Source organism: Vipera berus, assembly GCF_964194415.1.
Source record: "Vipera berus genome assembly, chromosome: 4".
Taxonomy (NCBI): domain Eukaryota; kingdom Metazoa; phylum Chordata; class Lepidosauria; order Squamata; family Viperidae; genus Vipera; species Vipera berus.
The window spans coordinates 24,059,197-24,075,720 of NC_138206.1; the positions used below are offsets into that span (position 1 = coordinate 24,059,197).

General features: G+C 40.2%; 1 protein-coding gene and 1 long non-coding RNA gene across 3 annotated transcripts in view; one reads left to right on the forward strand and one right to left on the reverse strand.

The window, feature by feature from the left end:
* SLC46A3 (solute carrier family 46 member 3) overlaps positions 1–10,675 on the reverse strand; it is a 15,694-nt gene extending 5,019 nt beyond the window's left edge. The window contains exons 1-5 of one of the 2 annotated variants that reach the window (XM_081326774.1): positions 10,563–10,675; positions 7,294–7,497; positions 4,501–5,365; positions 1,616–1,699; positions 239–395 (exon numbers count right to left, since the gene is read on the reverse strand). In XM_081326774.1, the coding sequence (XP_081182900.1) occupies positions 239–395; positions 1,616–1,699; positions 4,501–5,365; positions 7,294–7,485 (1,298 nt within the window). In that variant the 5' untranslated portion in view covers positions 7,486–7,497; positions 10,563–10,675. Of the gene's footprint in view, positions 1–238; positions 396–1,615; positions 1,700–4,500; positions 5,366–6,613; positions 6,701–7,293; positions 7,498–10,562 lie in introns of those variants that run through there. The other variant, XM_081326775.1, reaches the window with a different exon arrangement.
* Positions 10,676–10,839: 164 nt separating this feature from the next.
* The window catches only part of LOC308667522, a 46,501-nt gene continuing 40,816 nt past the window's right edge, over positions 10,840–16,524 (forward strand). Inside the window, exon 1 of the long non-coding RNA XR_014026312.1 lies at positions 10,840–10,992. This is a non-coding gene — a long non-coding RNA (uncharacterized lncRNA). The remainder of the gene's footprint in view (positions 10,993–16,524) is intronic.

Sequence of the window (16,524 nt, forward strand, 5' to 3'; positions counted from 1 at the left end):
CTCTGGGTGGCATAAAATATTAAAATAATCAAGGATAAAATGATAATATGAACAAAATCAAATCAAAATAAAATGACAATACATTTTCTATCACTTTCTATAATAAACTGAAAAATATGACTCTATATGAAGAATGAGGATTGGAATCAAAAACTAACATCCCTTTTGTATGGAGATAACATTTCTGGGAAATTGCAAAACGGATTCCAACACTACAAAATGCATGATCCCTGCTTACCTCATTAAACTCAATGGAATTATGCAGAAGCCAGCTGAAAAGAGAAAACTGAAGCCAGGAAACCATGCTACAGTCTTTGCATAGATGGTATTAAAAACGGCAATTGCAGCGGTCCCAGTCACAACCTCTAAGCAGGCAATGCAAGCAAATAAAGCTCCTGTCAAAAAGGGGGAAAAAAGAAAAAAAGAGATTACAGAGCTCCAGACATTTGTTTGTGTGGTGTTTGTGTGTGTGGTGTTTGTAACTACACTACACTAACAGAAAGATGACAACAGAATGGCATGACTGATTGATTTAGCTGCCTGCACATACTGTCCAAGGCGTTTCTCTGACAGTCAGTCAAATGTCCGAACCACACAAATTAGACCACAAGAGTCAGACCAGATAAACTGGTATATCTGGCTCTCCTTCCTTATAACACAGGTTCTGTAAAATAAGCTAGGGGGCAGTCAAGGAAAGAAATCAATCCCTTTGAAAGAGTTAAGGACTCCATTTTGTCCCTTAATCTCCACCTACAGGAAAAATAAGTCATTCTGATTTTGGATTGGAAATCCAGATTTTTAAAGGGGCAATATGGTTTAAGTTTCTTCAAGATGCCCACTTTGCCCTATAAACCTTCCCTTCTCGACCCCGTATTTAATTCTGCTCACACAAATTCTGAGGCAGAGTGCATTACGCTTCCTTATCCTGCTGCTGTAGTGATTAGTGTTTCAGACTAGGTTCAAATGCCTAGTCGGGATTTTACTGGCCCGGACCCTATATCTCAGATTGTTTATCTCATAAGATGGCAGTAAAAGGAAAATGGAAAGGGGATACACAATGTACATCTTGAAAAAAAACAGAATAGAAATCCAACCAATAAACCAATTAGTTTTTGAGCAAATTAGAGTTGCAGCTTATGCTAGGCGACTTATTATTTATAAGATGGAAACTGATTTTACCCACCCAGACAATTATTACCCTCCCAGGTCAACCGTTACACCTTGGCAGATAACTTTTCCTACTTTCTACATTACCCTCACAAGTTTAATAAAAAAGAGTGCTGGTCTATGATTGAATAAAGATTGATTGGTTGATTGATTAGTTGATGAAAGTCCAATATGCAGGATACTTCATTTTCCTAAGAATCACCACAACATTTCAAAGATGGGCACCAAAGCTGATGAGGATACTCAATGCCATGAATCTGAGTATCCAGTGGCCGAATGGGACTTATGTTCACCAAATGGAAATGGGGTTGTTGGTGCTGGAACGAATTAAGATAACAATACAATATAGAGCTGTTGCTTCAGGGAGAAAAAACAAGCTGACAGATCCAAGAAACTTCTTTGGATTCCTTCGACATCTACAATTAATTCTTTAGCAGCACCAACTCACCTTGTTCACTAGGAAGAACTATTTTCGACAACATGGATCGAATAACTGGAATGGGTATAAAAAGGAGCATCGATGGTACTCTCACTGCAAAACAGGAGTCACAAAAATCAACAGTCTTTAATGTAATGACCCCAAATAGCTAATCAACAGGCTTTAACTGTGGCAAATAACAGCAAATAATTATCAGGGTAACAAGCATGGTGCCATTTTTCAGAAATCCTCATGGATTTAAAGCAGGGAAAAGGTGCCCTCCACCAAGTTCATTTTCACTACAGCTATTCCTTAACCTATGACCACAAATTTCTCTTGCTAAGCAAGACATTTGTTAAATAAGTTGTGCCCCGTTTTGGACCTTTTTGCCACAGTTGTTAAGAGAATCGCTGCAGTTATGTGATTCATGCAGTTGTTAAGTGAATCTGGCTTCCCCCATTGACTTAGCTCAGTGATGGCGAACCTTTTAGAGACAGAGTGCCCAAACTGCAACCCAAAACCCACTTATTTATCGCCGGGTGCCAGGTGAGACGTGGCCCACTGGGTGGGCGTGGCTGTGGTGGTCTTGGCAGACTGAGTGGGTGTGGCCAAAGTGGGTGTGGTCACCTCAATGTTGCTCATGAGGAGGGATGCCTGTGGGGGCTGGGCAGGGTTGGGGGAGATCCAGGGGGTCTCTGGCAGGTGGGGTGGTGGGCAGGAGGCTCGTTCTGCAGGGTGAAGCGAGGCAAGGTGGAGGTGCAATTGCCGCATGGCAAGGTGAGGCAGGGGCCAGGGTAGCTGCTGCCTGACACCATCGGCCCCTGCACGCAGAGGCCAGCGAGCACATGGGGGCCAACGGTGTCCGTCAGCAGCCACAGCCTGCCGGCTCCTCGACTGGTGCACTCTGGGGCTCCACAACCCGCTGCCAGCAGTTCAGAGAAGCCGCCTTTGAGCTGGACAGCTGGCTGACAGCTGAGGAGGTGATGGAGTGGGTCATGCCTGGGAAAAGGAGAACATGCGAGGCCAGGAGGGATGGGACAGGGGTGGAGGGAAACCAGCCGTGCTGGGATGCATCCGGCCACGTGGGACCTGGAGCGGCTGGTTGAAGAGGGACGGCTGCCATCTCTGGGGCATAGCGCATGTGCCCACAAAGAGGGCTCTGAGTGCCGCCTTTGGCACGCGTGTCATAGGTTCGCCACCACTGACTTAGCTTGTCAGAAGCCAGTTGAGGTGGTTACAAATGGTGATCACGTGACCCCAGGACCCTGCAATTGTCATAAACACATGCCAGTTGCCAAGTGCCCGAATTCTGATCACGTGATCATGGGGATGCTGCAACAGTCATAAGTGTGAAAACCCATCATAAACCATTTTTTTCAGTGCCAATCTAACTTTGAACGGTCACTAACAGCCACTAAGTTGAGGAATACATGTATCATAAGCAATATGTTTGTCCACTTAGGAATTTTGTATGAGTAATCAAAGTAGTAGCCAAAATATTTAATGTATTTCTCTTTCAGAAGATAATTGGATATTACTTTGTGTGCACATTTTCAACTGTGGTATATGGATGAACCTGAAGTCGCAAGGTACTATTCATGACAGCAATATAAAGGAAGGAACATTCAGATTTTAAATGCGATAGAAATCTGCCAGGTGTTGTTTCCCCAGAGGCATATAATGCCAGTCACGGTGTAGGTAGAATACAGCATGGTAGAAAATGGACAAAAGTTATAAAATATATTATTAAATTAATTAAAATGTTATCTTACTCAAAAGCATTGTGGGGACAGTAGACACAGGAAATGGAAAGTTATCACATTTCCTGAGCTGATAAACTAACAGAATGAAATCTATCTAGTTATAGAAAATGACTGAAAGAGAAGAAAATAGTAGACATAACATAGCCAAGTATCTGTTATGGACTTCTTCTGGTTATGCAAATTAGATTGGGGACAGGAAGTGGAAGATTCAGCTCTATTTTCCACAAAAAATGTGGCAATTAGCTACATTTTATTTTTACTGCTAGCTTTCAGGGAGTGAGTTATAGTACTGCTATTTCAAGAAGGTCTTTTGGTATAATTTATATTAATTGTTGCCTCTGGTAGTTTTGCTGTTTGCTGTTGTTTTATTGTAGCTTATATTTTACGATGCTATTATGTTGCCTTAAAGGTAAAGGTAAAGGTTCCCCTGCACATGCGTGCTAGTCGTTTCCAACTCTAGGGGCCGGTGCTCATCTCCGTTTCAAAGCCGAAGAGCCAGCGCTTGTGTTGCCTTACAGATCCTAAAACAGGGATCCCCAACCCGAGCCGCTACCCACTACTGGCCCCCAGCCCATTCGGAACTGGGCCATGCAAGTAGTAGGCAAGCGCACCGCAGCTCCACTTGCATGAGCAGCAGGCGCAAGCATTCACACATGCCTGCCACTCACACAGAACCATCCCCTTCCATCCCTGCTAGTTCACCAAGCCAGAATGGATGGGAACCACTGTCCTAACAGGATGGAAATTGGAATTTGAAGCACATTTTTAAAATATTACAATCTTCATTCACTTGCATACTACACAGTTGGACTGTAGAGCTTGAACCTTGTGTAGAGAATGTCCTGGTTAAATGCCCTGCCATTTCCAGTTAAAAACCTGGGCAGTTGATCATAAGAAAGACCTGAGTCTTGGACCAGTGCCACAAGTAATGTAGAAAATAATAAGCACCACCAATGTTCTAATCACCTACATCAATATTTCTCAATCTGGGCACCTCTGAAATATGTTGACATCAGCTCACAGAATTACCCAACTTGGAGAAATCTAGGAATTGAGATCCACATATCTTAAAATTGCCAAGACTGAAAAACGCTCATCTACATTATCAATTTTTTTTACCATCATCTTTGAATTTAACCAAGTGAAACTTACCCAACATCATCAACAACGTAGTGTTGGCAAAGGCGGCCATGATACTTCCTCCCATATAAGAGAAGATTCCAATAAAAACAAGGTAGCTATCTTTCAGATACTGAGAAAGAAAAACAATCCCTAGGAATCCAGTCACAGAGACTGAGGTGGACATAGCTGAGCCGTATCCTATATAAACGGCATTCCAACAGAGAGGGGCATTCAGCTCATATAACACATAGAGACTAAGCCCTCCAAACATTGTGAAAAGATAAGTCATGAATGTGCAAAGCAGCAAGATCATTAAAATTCGCTTCTTACAGGATGAGGATTTAAAGAGCATATATACTCCAGAAAGAGTGTCTTTAAGACCTTCCCGCCAAGATTGTGTCTGGAATGCAGAGACTTTCACGGTTTCATCCAAGCAAAATATGACATAAAAAATGTTGACCACGTGAAATAGAGAAATCATGGCAAATGTCCACATAAAGTCTATTTCTTTTAGAATGTATCCTGAGAACAATCCTCCCAATCCAGATGTGAATCCATAGATTAAGTCAACCACGGCTATTCGGATGGTCTTTTGTTTCTGAGTCTCACAGCAATCAACTATAAAGGAAAAGGCTCCTCCAAGAAAAGTAGCCAAGTCTCCAAACAGTCCACCAACCAAGGAGAAAACAAAGAAAAGGTACAGGGGCAAACACAAGTCTGACATAACAAATAGGAAGATGCTGCTGGTAAGACTCCCCATCAGGGGAAGAACCAATGATATTTTGCGTCCATATCGATCTCCATTCGCTACCAGGACAAAGGCCACCAAAACGCTGAAAACTGCCCCACATAAGTCTGTTTTCATAGCAAAGAGGGAGGTTTTTTCTTGGACTTCCTGAAAGAAGGAAATAATATAAGAAGAGAGAAAAATCAGTCAATGCATGCATTATAATTCAACATCTGGTCTCATCTATAAATAGTAATTATGGCTTACTACAAAGCTTTGTATATAGAGACCAGCAATCAAAGATACTATGACATATTCTAAAGCCATTGCTGTGATAGCTAAATAGCCAACACATTAAAAAGAGCCTTGTAATGGTATAATAGATTTATTAGGCTAATCTTGTTACATGCTAGGCTCCATCTTATTATCCAGTGTATGAAATATTAGCTGACAGTAAATTGCTGTCTAATACATCTATCCTGGATATGTAAGTAGTTTATATGTAGCGTAAAACAAACTATGGAATCAGCACACTTTGAAATGCAACAGACACTATTTGTGATATTATCCAAAGTGTCCAAGTGATTAGTGTTCAATTTTCTTAGCAGGTGAATAGGTTTGAATCAAGTATGTTATATTTTATTATCAACTTTATCCAGTTGAAATACTGTGAAATCCCTGAAATATTCCATTTTCCTTTAAGGTGATGTGAGAGTTTTTAGTGTTCACTATGCCTCAAGCAATTTGAACAAAACAGCCAATGTAATTGGAATATATGTTTCTTTAATGCCAGCACATTGTTCCAAATTCAAATTAAATACAAAAAATTCTCTTATACCAAGGGATTGCTATAGCCCAAAACAGCCTGAACTGAGTATAAGAGATTTCCCAGAGTTTAAAATCTAGTCTTTCCCCATCTAGAGCAGGGGTGTCAAACTGCCAGCCCACAGGCTGGATGCGTCATGCTGATATCAGGGACCGTAGTTTGGACCTTCTGGATGCAAAATCCAGCCCTGGAGCTACAGTTGTGCTGGCAATGCAAACTACAGCTAAAAAGCATAAGCCAAATAAGAAAAAAATGAACAAGGCCACAAAAATGATGATCGGAGAACTTGGAGAAGGATGAAAATATAATAGCAAGAACAAAGATTTCACTGTTATTTTTATATTATTTTTGATTCATATATTTAATCACTTCGGTATGGCCTCCATCCTTTCTCTGGATACGATCATCACTGATTGTGTGTGCATTAGACAAACAATCTCTAGAAACTCAGGTAATATAAAACTGAGCTAGCTTAATTTATCATGCCATTTAAAGGAAAATCAATGTGGCTTGAAACAGTTATGGAAATTATGCACTAGTAACTTTGCCTGGGACTACATCCAATGAAGTTTTTATATCTGCATATCAACCTTCACCAATCCGGTATCCTTTAATAGACTGATGCAGCAACTGTTTCCTGGAAGCATGGTTAGAAATCCTGACAGCTGAAACGTGGACATGTGAGGCAATAGTGTACTGAGTTTGGAAGCCATGTTGTAAAGATTCCTTGAGCCAGTTTGACTTCAGGGGCCTCCCTGGACATATTTCTATAGTTTGTTTGGCAGCAGTATGGCAGTAGGCTTCTGAAGTACTGAAAAAAGGTGTAAAAGTATTTACCCCCAATTTATCTAAAACCCTGAAATGTTCTTGAGAATTCTGAATGGAGGCTAGTTGAGCGATGAAAAAGGACACATTTGTCTGAATTAAATATAGTTAATTTTAAGGATAGGGTTGTGCATTTTTCTTTGCTCAAAAATAATTTCTGTATTTTATTTTGCAAAGCTGATTAAGACACTTTCTTAGTGAATTGAATCTGTGTGGCATTGTCTGCATCCAGGAAGATAGAGCTTTTGCTTTTATTTTGGACTACTCTACAGCCCTCCGATTTGCTGGGGACTTCCCATCTAAAGTAATTGCAGCTAGGTGAAGAGATGTTTTGCCAGGTGAAATGTCTCTCTGAACATGTTGAATTCAACATGATTTGCTATTACGTATCATTAACTCTGCTTAGCTTTGTCTGGAGCACACCCAGTGCATAATCCGATCTTACCTTTTGCTTCCCATAGGTTGGGTTGCTTTGATTCAGTTCACAATGAGAAATATTATCTTGAACTATGAAGGAAGAGTTGGTCGTTTCTTCCCAGATCCTCTTGTATATATATTGCTGCTTTAGAGGAGACGTCACAGAATAGGCAAAAATATATAAGGAAATGACAGGCTCTAGTAACAAGGTTTTCTTCATCCTTGAAGTTTGCTTTAATTATAATTCAGGAAAAAAACCAATATGTTAGCCTTTTTCAGTGGAAAGGAATTCATGCCTGCCTTACAATTCCCTAACCAAATGATGGAAAAGGTGGGAGGTGATTCTATTTTGTGTTCCTTAATTCAAAGGGATGTGGTCCACTGGGAGACCATGATGAATGGTTCAAATGGTTCAATTATTTAATGTTCTGGGTATGCTGTATTTCACCTGGCTTACCTGTTACGTTATACATAATGTATTCTACCAAATACATTTCTGAAACATTTAGCATGCTGTACTTCAAGCTAATTTTACATTTTACTGAAGTATTTTCATTTTCAGCTTTTCAGTTTCTTTTTCTGCCATTAGAAGCTGGTTAGCTATAATGAGACTCAAAGGAAAAGGAAAATAATAAACAGCTCTTTATTGTAAGCAAAGCAATGAAATTATTCAATGTAGTCCACTGAACATCTTCCACAGTCTTGTCTTAGGCATCTTCTGGACACTCTCTGCAGAAGAGTTTGTTGCCAGCGCTTGTCCGAGGACATCTCCATGGTCATGTGGCCGGCATGACTAGACGCCAAAGGCGCACGGAACGCTGTTACCTTCCCACCGTAGTGGTCCCTATTTTTCTACTTGCATTTTTACGTGCTTTCGAACTGCTAGGTTGGCAGAAGCTGGGACGAGTAACGGGCACTCACTCTGTTACGTGGCACTCGGGATTCGACCCGCCAAACTGCCGACCTTCTGATCGACAAGCTCAGCGTCCTAACCCACTGAGCCACCAGTAAGGATTACAGAATACTAAAAACAATTCTCTATTGTTCCCATCTTGCAAAATAAATATGCAGATTTTGTTTGATAAACTAAGGAATATGATGCACAAACATGATCTTCTATTGACAAACTCTCTTACAAACTTTAAGACAAAGTTGGTTCAGTTTGTGATTGCACAGAGCAATTGTAACTGGTATGTTTTCATAACAAAAACACAGTGCTCCTTGTTAAAATCTAAAATATGGTTTACAATCAAATTAACACAATCATTTTTGGGTTTATAAAGTGTAGTATTTTGAGTCTGGCATACAGCAGAGATAAAAATACTGGTGGTTTTCAGTTCCATTTTCAGTTTTGCACAAACAGCAAATTAATAAGTGCAAACTCATCTTGCCTCCTACACCCTTAAGAAGAATGGTAGAGAGGCAGATCTGTGGAGAGGCAAATTTTAAGGGCTGACAATTACGTATATGGATATTGCAGTAGCAATGTTATTCTGGTAGGTTCTCAGTTTGTTATAATATTGTAATCCAAAAGTCTGGTAAATCAAGCAGTGTACCAATCATTAAAATACATTAGTGAATTAAGTCCACATCTCAGCATACAGGACTTTCTGGTTTTAATGGTGTAATATTCTGAAGATGAAAACTTCCTAGAATAGCTCTGATGACTGACATGATTCTCATACTGACAATGTCACGAAATGTTTGTGAGAAATTCAAAAATCAATGTGAATTAAGGGAGCTTTCCAATAATGTGAAGGTTGTGGATATGAAACATCCACAATTTTTAGTGGATATTTTTCTTCAGAGGCATATTCACCACAATGAAACTTTGGAGCCCAAACCACAACACCTTGTTAGGCAAAATAGGAAATATGGCAAGGATTTGGAGTAATGTATAGTAGATAGGCAAGGATTCCCAAAATGTAATAAAAGCAGCAGTAACTTATATTAGGGACGCAGTGGCTCAGTGGGTTAGGGCGCTGAGCTTGTCGATCAGAAGGTTGGCAGTTTGGTGGGTCGAATCCCGAGTGCCACGTAGCAGAGCGCCTGTTACTCATCCCAGCTTCTGCCAACCTAGCAGTTCGAAAGCATGTAATTTTTTAGAATTTTTAAATTCTAAATATACTTTTGAGTGCTTGTCTCCAATTAATAGATTTAGAGAACTTAACAAACTTACAAAATTCTACTATATTTGAAGATCTCTCTGTGCCATGTTTTTGATGTCTACTGAATATTTTCTTTCCTTAAGCCTGCATTTGATATTTAATATTGTATTACTTTCTATGTTCCATAGGAATTATATTAATGAGCAACCTAAACTATTTTAAAATAATAAGCACAAATCTGACTTTGTCCACCATAGCTGTAGTTTTTAGGAGCAGACGTAACAATCGATATATTGCACAAGACAAGGTAAACATTGGTTTCTTAGTGATCAATCACATGTCAAGATGTTTTGAACACAAATTCTATAGAAAGCAGTTTCTTCCAAAACATTTATTCCAAAAAGTATAAAAGTCTTGTTGCTTTATAGGTTTGTCCAAGCAGGTTTTTTTCTCAACAAACATGTACATACATGTACAATATATATACAGTACTGTAAAACTGAAAGTGCTATGAAGTTGGGCATCTTTACATAATTCTTTACAAGATCCACGGCTCTTCCATAACAATTTCAAGAGACATAAAACGAGTCAGTCTCTGAAAGGAGGGCCTTAAACTACCTCTGGGCCTGAAATAATCGTTACAAAAAATAATCGTTACAAAAATCCCTTGCAAACGCCAGCGATTTTGGTTGTCAGATCACGAAACTTTCCTGCTTTAGACCTAGCGGTCTAACGCAATGTATTTATTATTCAGTTCCCATTTATTAAATTCCCAATCTGCATCCCCTCCAACAGCTGATCTGGTTAGGGATCACGGCTGTTGTAGTCTCAATGGATCGGGTCTGGGAAAGCTAGACACCTCCCCACCCGCGCATATAAATGCATACACACGAGAACAAATCCACAATTTTAAAATACTTCGGAATTTTAAATTAAAACCCAAATCCATGTATAAGCGCAGCCGTGATGACTTAAAATGGGGAAAAAAACGGAAGGGAAAACGTAGCTAACTTTGTTTCATGCATTTTCCCGGGGCGCACATAAAAAACATTTTCCAGTGTTTTTAACATGCATACTTTGGCAATAAACCCTTATCTTGTAGACACGGTCAGAACTTAGCACAAGCACAGCCAGCAAGCAAATCCGCACTACTATCCGTCGGTCCTCCTTTCCAAACCCCGCCGCTCACCTCCGAAAAGGCGATTCCAAGCGCTTGGGCGCTTTCCTGCAGTTTAAAGGAGTCCGAGAGGTCGCGATAGACGATGCACCTCCGCTGCGAAAGAATGCTATCGTACCCGGCGAACGACAGGTTCCTACTCGGCTTCTTCCTCTAAGGCTAGTTCATTGGGTCACCACTAGGGGAGCTGGAGGGAGAGAAGCACAGCGATTGCTCCATTCGGATATCACTCCACCTGTAGGCGGGGCTTCTCCCCGGGCCGAGCGACTGACCTTTCTTCTGCGCGTGACGCGTGGCGCGTGTTGCGGCTTCTCGTGTTGCTGCGGCTGCTGTTATCTCGGACGCCGCTCTGTTCCCGGTGGGGAAAAAGGTTGAGAGAGAGTGAGAGAGAGAGTGTCCTAACGCAGCCTTCCCCAATCCGCATCCCAAGCGGCGATCCTGGGTAGGGGTGATTTGTAGTCCAGCAAGTCGTTGGGGGGCGGGCTGCTGCAGACGAGTGCAGCTTTGCATGGAAAGTTGCTGGGGTCAAATTTCCGTCTGGCATGTAGAGGTTAAGTTCACACCTTGCCCTAAGATTTTATTTATTGATGCATTTATTTCCCACCAGTCGTATCAAATGGTAGAGTTGTCACCGATTTGGGGCTCAGGATGATTGATGCCTTCAACGGCAATAAATCCTGTATGCTGAGATTGTGTGGTGGGAAAACCCAAACGTTGTGTTTTATTATCTATCTATCTATCTATCTATCTATCTATCTATCTATCTATCTATCTATCTATCTATCTATCTATCTATCTATCTATCTATCTATCTATTTTTATTTTGGGGGGGACTTATATGCCACCCTATCTCCCGAAGGACTTAGGGCTGTTGCAGAATCAAGAGACTCAGACCTCGGAATCAAAAGAAGTTTGGTTTATTTTGCGCAAAAGGTTCAGAGCAAAAAGCAAAGGCAACGTCTGAACACCTTGTCATGGAAAAGCAAGTACATATATAGTCTCCAAAAGTAGCAAAACACGGAAATGTAACTTATGAGCTCTGATTGGTTACATGAATTACAGGCCCCCTTCTAGCTCATTTCTAGCCCCTCTTTGCATTGCTAAATTGTTTTGCAGCCTTTTCTCTTTGCTAGTCAGTGGGTTGGCACATCACCTATCAAGAGCAGATTACTTTATGCTTAAACATGATGACTGAAGACAACTTTCCTTTAATGGTGATTTCTTCACTTAGGAATCCAGCGATAGCTTCTGCACCAGATCATTTTCTGCTGTTGATCCCACATAAAAGTCCTTAAGAAATAACCAAAATACAATATGTCTGCCTCTTGCTATTTTTTTGTTAAAAAAGGTTTGCAGCTGGCTTAGTAGATTAATTGATCAAAGTTCTGCTGACCAAATTTGAAAGGCCTACAGCACAAAACTTCAGAATCCTCTGTTGGGGCTTGTTTATAAATTGTTAGCAAAATATAGTCCAGAATTTGAATAAGTCAAGAATTGTATGATTAAGAAACTTGGGAATGAAGTATCTTATATATAGTAATTAATGGGAGTGAAGCAGTTCAAGAACCACCAGATTGAAAATGGCCTCTAAGCTGTTTTAGAATTACTATTAATAGACAAATGTAAAAACAGAACTAATAACAAATGGCAGACAATGTGAAAGTTAAATGTCAAGCGGTAATTATATTGACGATTAAAAGCCTCTTAGTTTATTATATCAAACATGGCGCCAAAATTATGGGAGCCTTAAGATGTTAAACTTAATGTAGGCCGAGGTTCAAAATCCTCTTAAACTGTAGGTGTTAATTATGTGATTTTGGGAGTTCTGTGCCAGAGATTTCACATTGTTGGTATCAGGTGTTTTAGGCTTCCCTTAGGCATGGAAGTCAGCTGGGTGACTTTAGGGCTAATCACCTCTCTCATCCCCACCTACTTCACAGGGTTATTGTGGGGAAAAGAGGAGAAAGGAGTACAGGTATTCCTTGACTTACAACAATTCGTTTAGTGATCATTCAAAGTTACAGCAGCACTGAAAAAAATATGACTTCTGATTATTTTTTCACAGTTACAACCTTTGCAGCATCCCCATGATCACATGATCAAAGTTCAGATGCTTGGCAACTGGTTCATATTTATGACCGTTGCTGTGTCCCAAAGTCATGTAATCACCTTTTGCAACCTTCTGACAAGCAAAGGCAATGGGGAAGCCAGATTCACTTAACAACTCGGTTACTAACTTATCAATTGCAATGATTCACTTAACAGTGGTAAGAAAGATCATAAAATGGGACAAAACTCACTTAAATGTCTTACTTAACAACAGAAATTTTGGGCTCAGTTGTGTTCATAAGTTGAGGACTACCCGTATTACGTATGCTTTCCCTCGCCCCCGCCCCCCTTGAGATAGATGAATAGAAGTGAGATAAACATTATTATTGTGGGAAGTACTTGGAAGAAAGCACCCATGTTTCCTGTTTTGTTTAGAGGAAAGGTGGGATATAAATCTAGCAGCAACAGCAATAGTGTTATCTATTAAAAGGTAGATCCAGGTTAATGAAACTAATCTGGCACTGGGAATAATTTTAATAGGTAAAATAATGGTGTTTTCCTGTCAGAAGTGGGGGAAGGGGAATTGCTTCATCTTTAAACTTCAGGGAAGCAGAGCTCTTATATTTTTAACACTTTAGTTTACAATTAGGAATGTTTTTTAATAGAAAAATGAATTGTATATTTTTAACACTTTAGTTTACAATTAGGAATGCTTTTTTAATAGAAAAATGAATTGTATAAAAGGATCTGTGTGAAAACTAGCTTAGAAAACAACCAGAACAGTTTGTAATTCAAGAGAACAGAATAAATACTTTTACTCAGACAAGACACCGAGTTCATTTCAGTTAATACCCAGGGCACAGAATATAGAATTACAAACTGAGCTTTTTAAAACTGTACAAAGTTCAGTCAATCATTTTTGTGCACATTTTACAAAACAAGATACCTCTCTGAATGTTCTTGGTTTTTTCAAGTGAACAAAATATATTACAACAAATGGAATGATGTTGAAACTAGTTTTATGATCTTTGGAGGTTATTTTTCTCATATTTATGTTATCTAAATGCTCAGTAGATTGTCTGGGTGCAACTTAGAAAGTTCCTATAAATTAGGAACAGATTGACAATATCTTCTGTCAGCCAACATTGCTGTTGTCTTTTACAGTTTAGTTTTGCATAGGATACCTTTTTTAATTGCTCTATGATTTTATCAGCACTACATTTTCTGCTCCTTTGCCACTGGATATTTATTTTATAAATCAAATTTATATAATCACACATCTTACAAGAAGTGACAGTGGGAGGCATACAACAAAGACAAAATAAAAAGCCCGACTTTTAAGTAGTTTTAAAAAAATGCAGTGCACAAGAGATTAGATTAGCAAGGGAGCCACCAGTCCCCCTGAGACCCCAGGCCCAATGACAAAGCCAGGCATTGAGGGACTTCCTGAAAATAAATAGAGATGAAACTGACCGCTATCCTTTTTCTTTTCTTTCTTGTTAAATAAAATTTATTGCTTCTAAGATTGATTTCTTTCCAAGGGAGGGCGGGCTATTTTCCCTATTCACTTACTTCAGAGATGTAAGGCTTAAAAGTGTCACTATAGAATTGATTTAAAAGATTTTTTTTGCTATTTGTCAGTAATCCAAAATGCCTGTGGGATCTCTTTCTGTCCCACATGTCAGTATTAGCAAAGAGGACACTGGATAAATATATTTATTCAATCGATTTATATGATTGCTGATTTTACAAATGTGATTCTGCACAGCTAGCCATACATGTGTGTTTGTGCATGTGTATGTGTATCAGTATGTATATGGCAAATCTAGACAGCACACTAAAAAGCAGAGATATCACCCTGTCAACAAAAGTGCATATAGTCAAGGCTATGGTCTTCCCAGTTGCAATGTATGGCAGTGAAAGTTGGACTATAAAAAAGGCTGAGCGCCAAAGAATTGAGGCCTTTGAACTGTGGCGCTGGAGAAGACTCCTGCGAGTCCCTTGGACTGCAAGGCGATCAAACCGGTCAGTCCTAGAGGAGATCAACCCTGACTGCTCTTTAGAAGGCCAGATCCTGAAGCTGAAACTCAAATACTTTGGCCACCTAATGAGAAGGAAGGACTCACTGGAGAAGAGCCTAATACTGGGAAAGGTTGAGGGCAAGAGAAGAAGGGGACGACAGATATTGAGGTGGCTGGATGGAGTCACTGAAGCAGTAGGCGTGAGCTTAAATGGGCTTCAGAAGATGGTAGAGGACAGGAAGGCCTGGAGGAACGTTGTCCATAGGGTCACGATGGGTTGGACACGACTTTGCAGCTAACGACAACAACATGTACATCAGTAAAAGCATAAAAAACAAGGTTTGTCAAAAACAAACTAAAAACATTAAACAGTAAGAATAATATGGGTCATTTAATTTCTGACCTCAAGCCATGGAGCACGCCCCTGATTTCAGCACTTTGGCTCTGATCCTGCTGACCTTTTACAATCTAATCTCTGGGATATGGTGTTCCAGAGGGCAGGCACTGCAACAGAAATAAACAATTTTCTAGATCCCATTAGATTATAATCTTTACTGTAACTGAGGGGACCAGAGTGTGCCCCTTCTGGAAGAACCAAACAGGTAGAAAAAAACTGGGGAGAGATGTTCTTGTAAATAACTCAGCCCATGCCATGAAGGGCCTTCTAGATAACAGTCAGCATCGCAAATTCAGTTTAGAAGCACACTAGAGCCAGTGCAGCTCACAGAGCAGACGTAACACGGGCCTACTGAGCTGTGTTCATACATCACTCGCTGATTCTGGACTTCTCATAGCTTCTGGATGGTCTTAAGAGCATGTAGAGCATGTTGCAATAATCTTTGTAGGAGCTGAACTAAGGTATGGGTGATTGTGAACAGTGCCTCCTAGTCCATAAAAGAGTGCAACTGGCACACAAAACAATGTTGTGCAGTAGCTGCAACTGTTACTGCTCTTTGAACAGGAGCTATAAGTCCAACAAGCCCCCCCCCAAGACTGTGAACCAGTTCTGTATGGCTTAGTGCAAGCCCCATGCATAATGAAAGATAGAAAAATACTGGATGCAGGGGACCCTAAAATTCAAAGCCATTGAGTCCTGTCAGATTTAAGGGTTAAGCCTCTTCCTTCCCATCCAAACGTCCATAGCCTCCAGACACTGGCAGAGCCACCACTTTGTCACCTGGTTGACCCTGATGGAGATGTAGAACATGTCTCATACCGATCAATGACCTCACCCAATAGCTTCATGTAGACATTAAACAGAGGAGAGAACATCAAGCTCTGAAGAAGCACAGAGAAAGGGGCCACCCATCCCACTGAAGACAAGCAGTAGTCAGCTTTCCAACACAAGAAGGTAAGCTAAAAACCTGGAGATTTTTAGAAGAGGAGACATCTAATCTTTGACCATAAGGGCTCAGGCCAACTGCCACACAATTACTTAACAACTAACAGATGTTCTCTTTTCTTTGACTCATGTCTCTTTGTTTACTGGTTAACTATTACATTTGTGTCTAGATATTGTAAAGTTTTAATACCCATAATTTACAATGTTAGTCAGCATTGACATTTACAAAACCAATCATATAATTTGTTGTGTAGTGAGTTCTTTGGAGGCAGTAAGCGAGACGAGATGTTGGAAACAGGAACATTGCTTTATTGAGGCAAACAGGAACAGAAGTAATCAGAGGCTTCTGCGCAGCTACTTATACAGTTGGCCACTAGGCGGCGGCCAATAGGTTTAAAGGAACCCATTCCCGCCCCAAATCATCCAATGATCTTCTTGGAGACTGCATGTCTGGCTAGTCAGCGACCGTTACACAGACACCTCAATTGAGCAACCTTAAGCACCATTCAAAAGACACGTGAAAACAGTTCAAGTAAAATCCCAATACATTACATAATTTGGT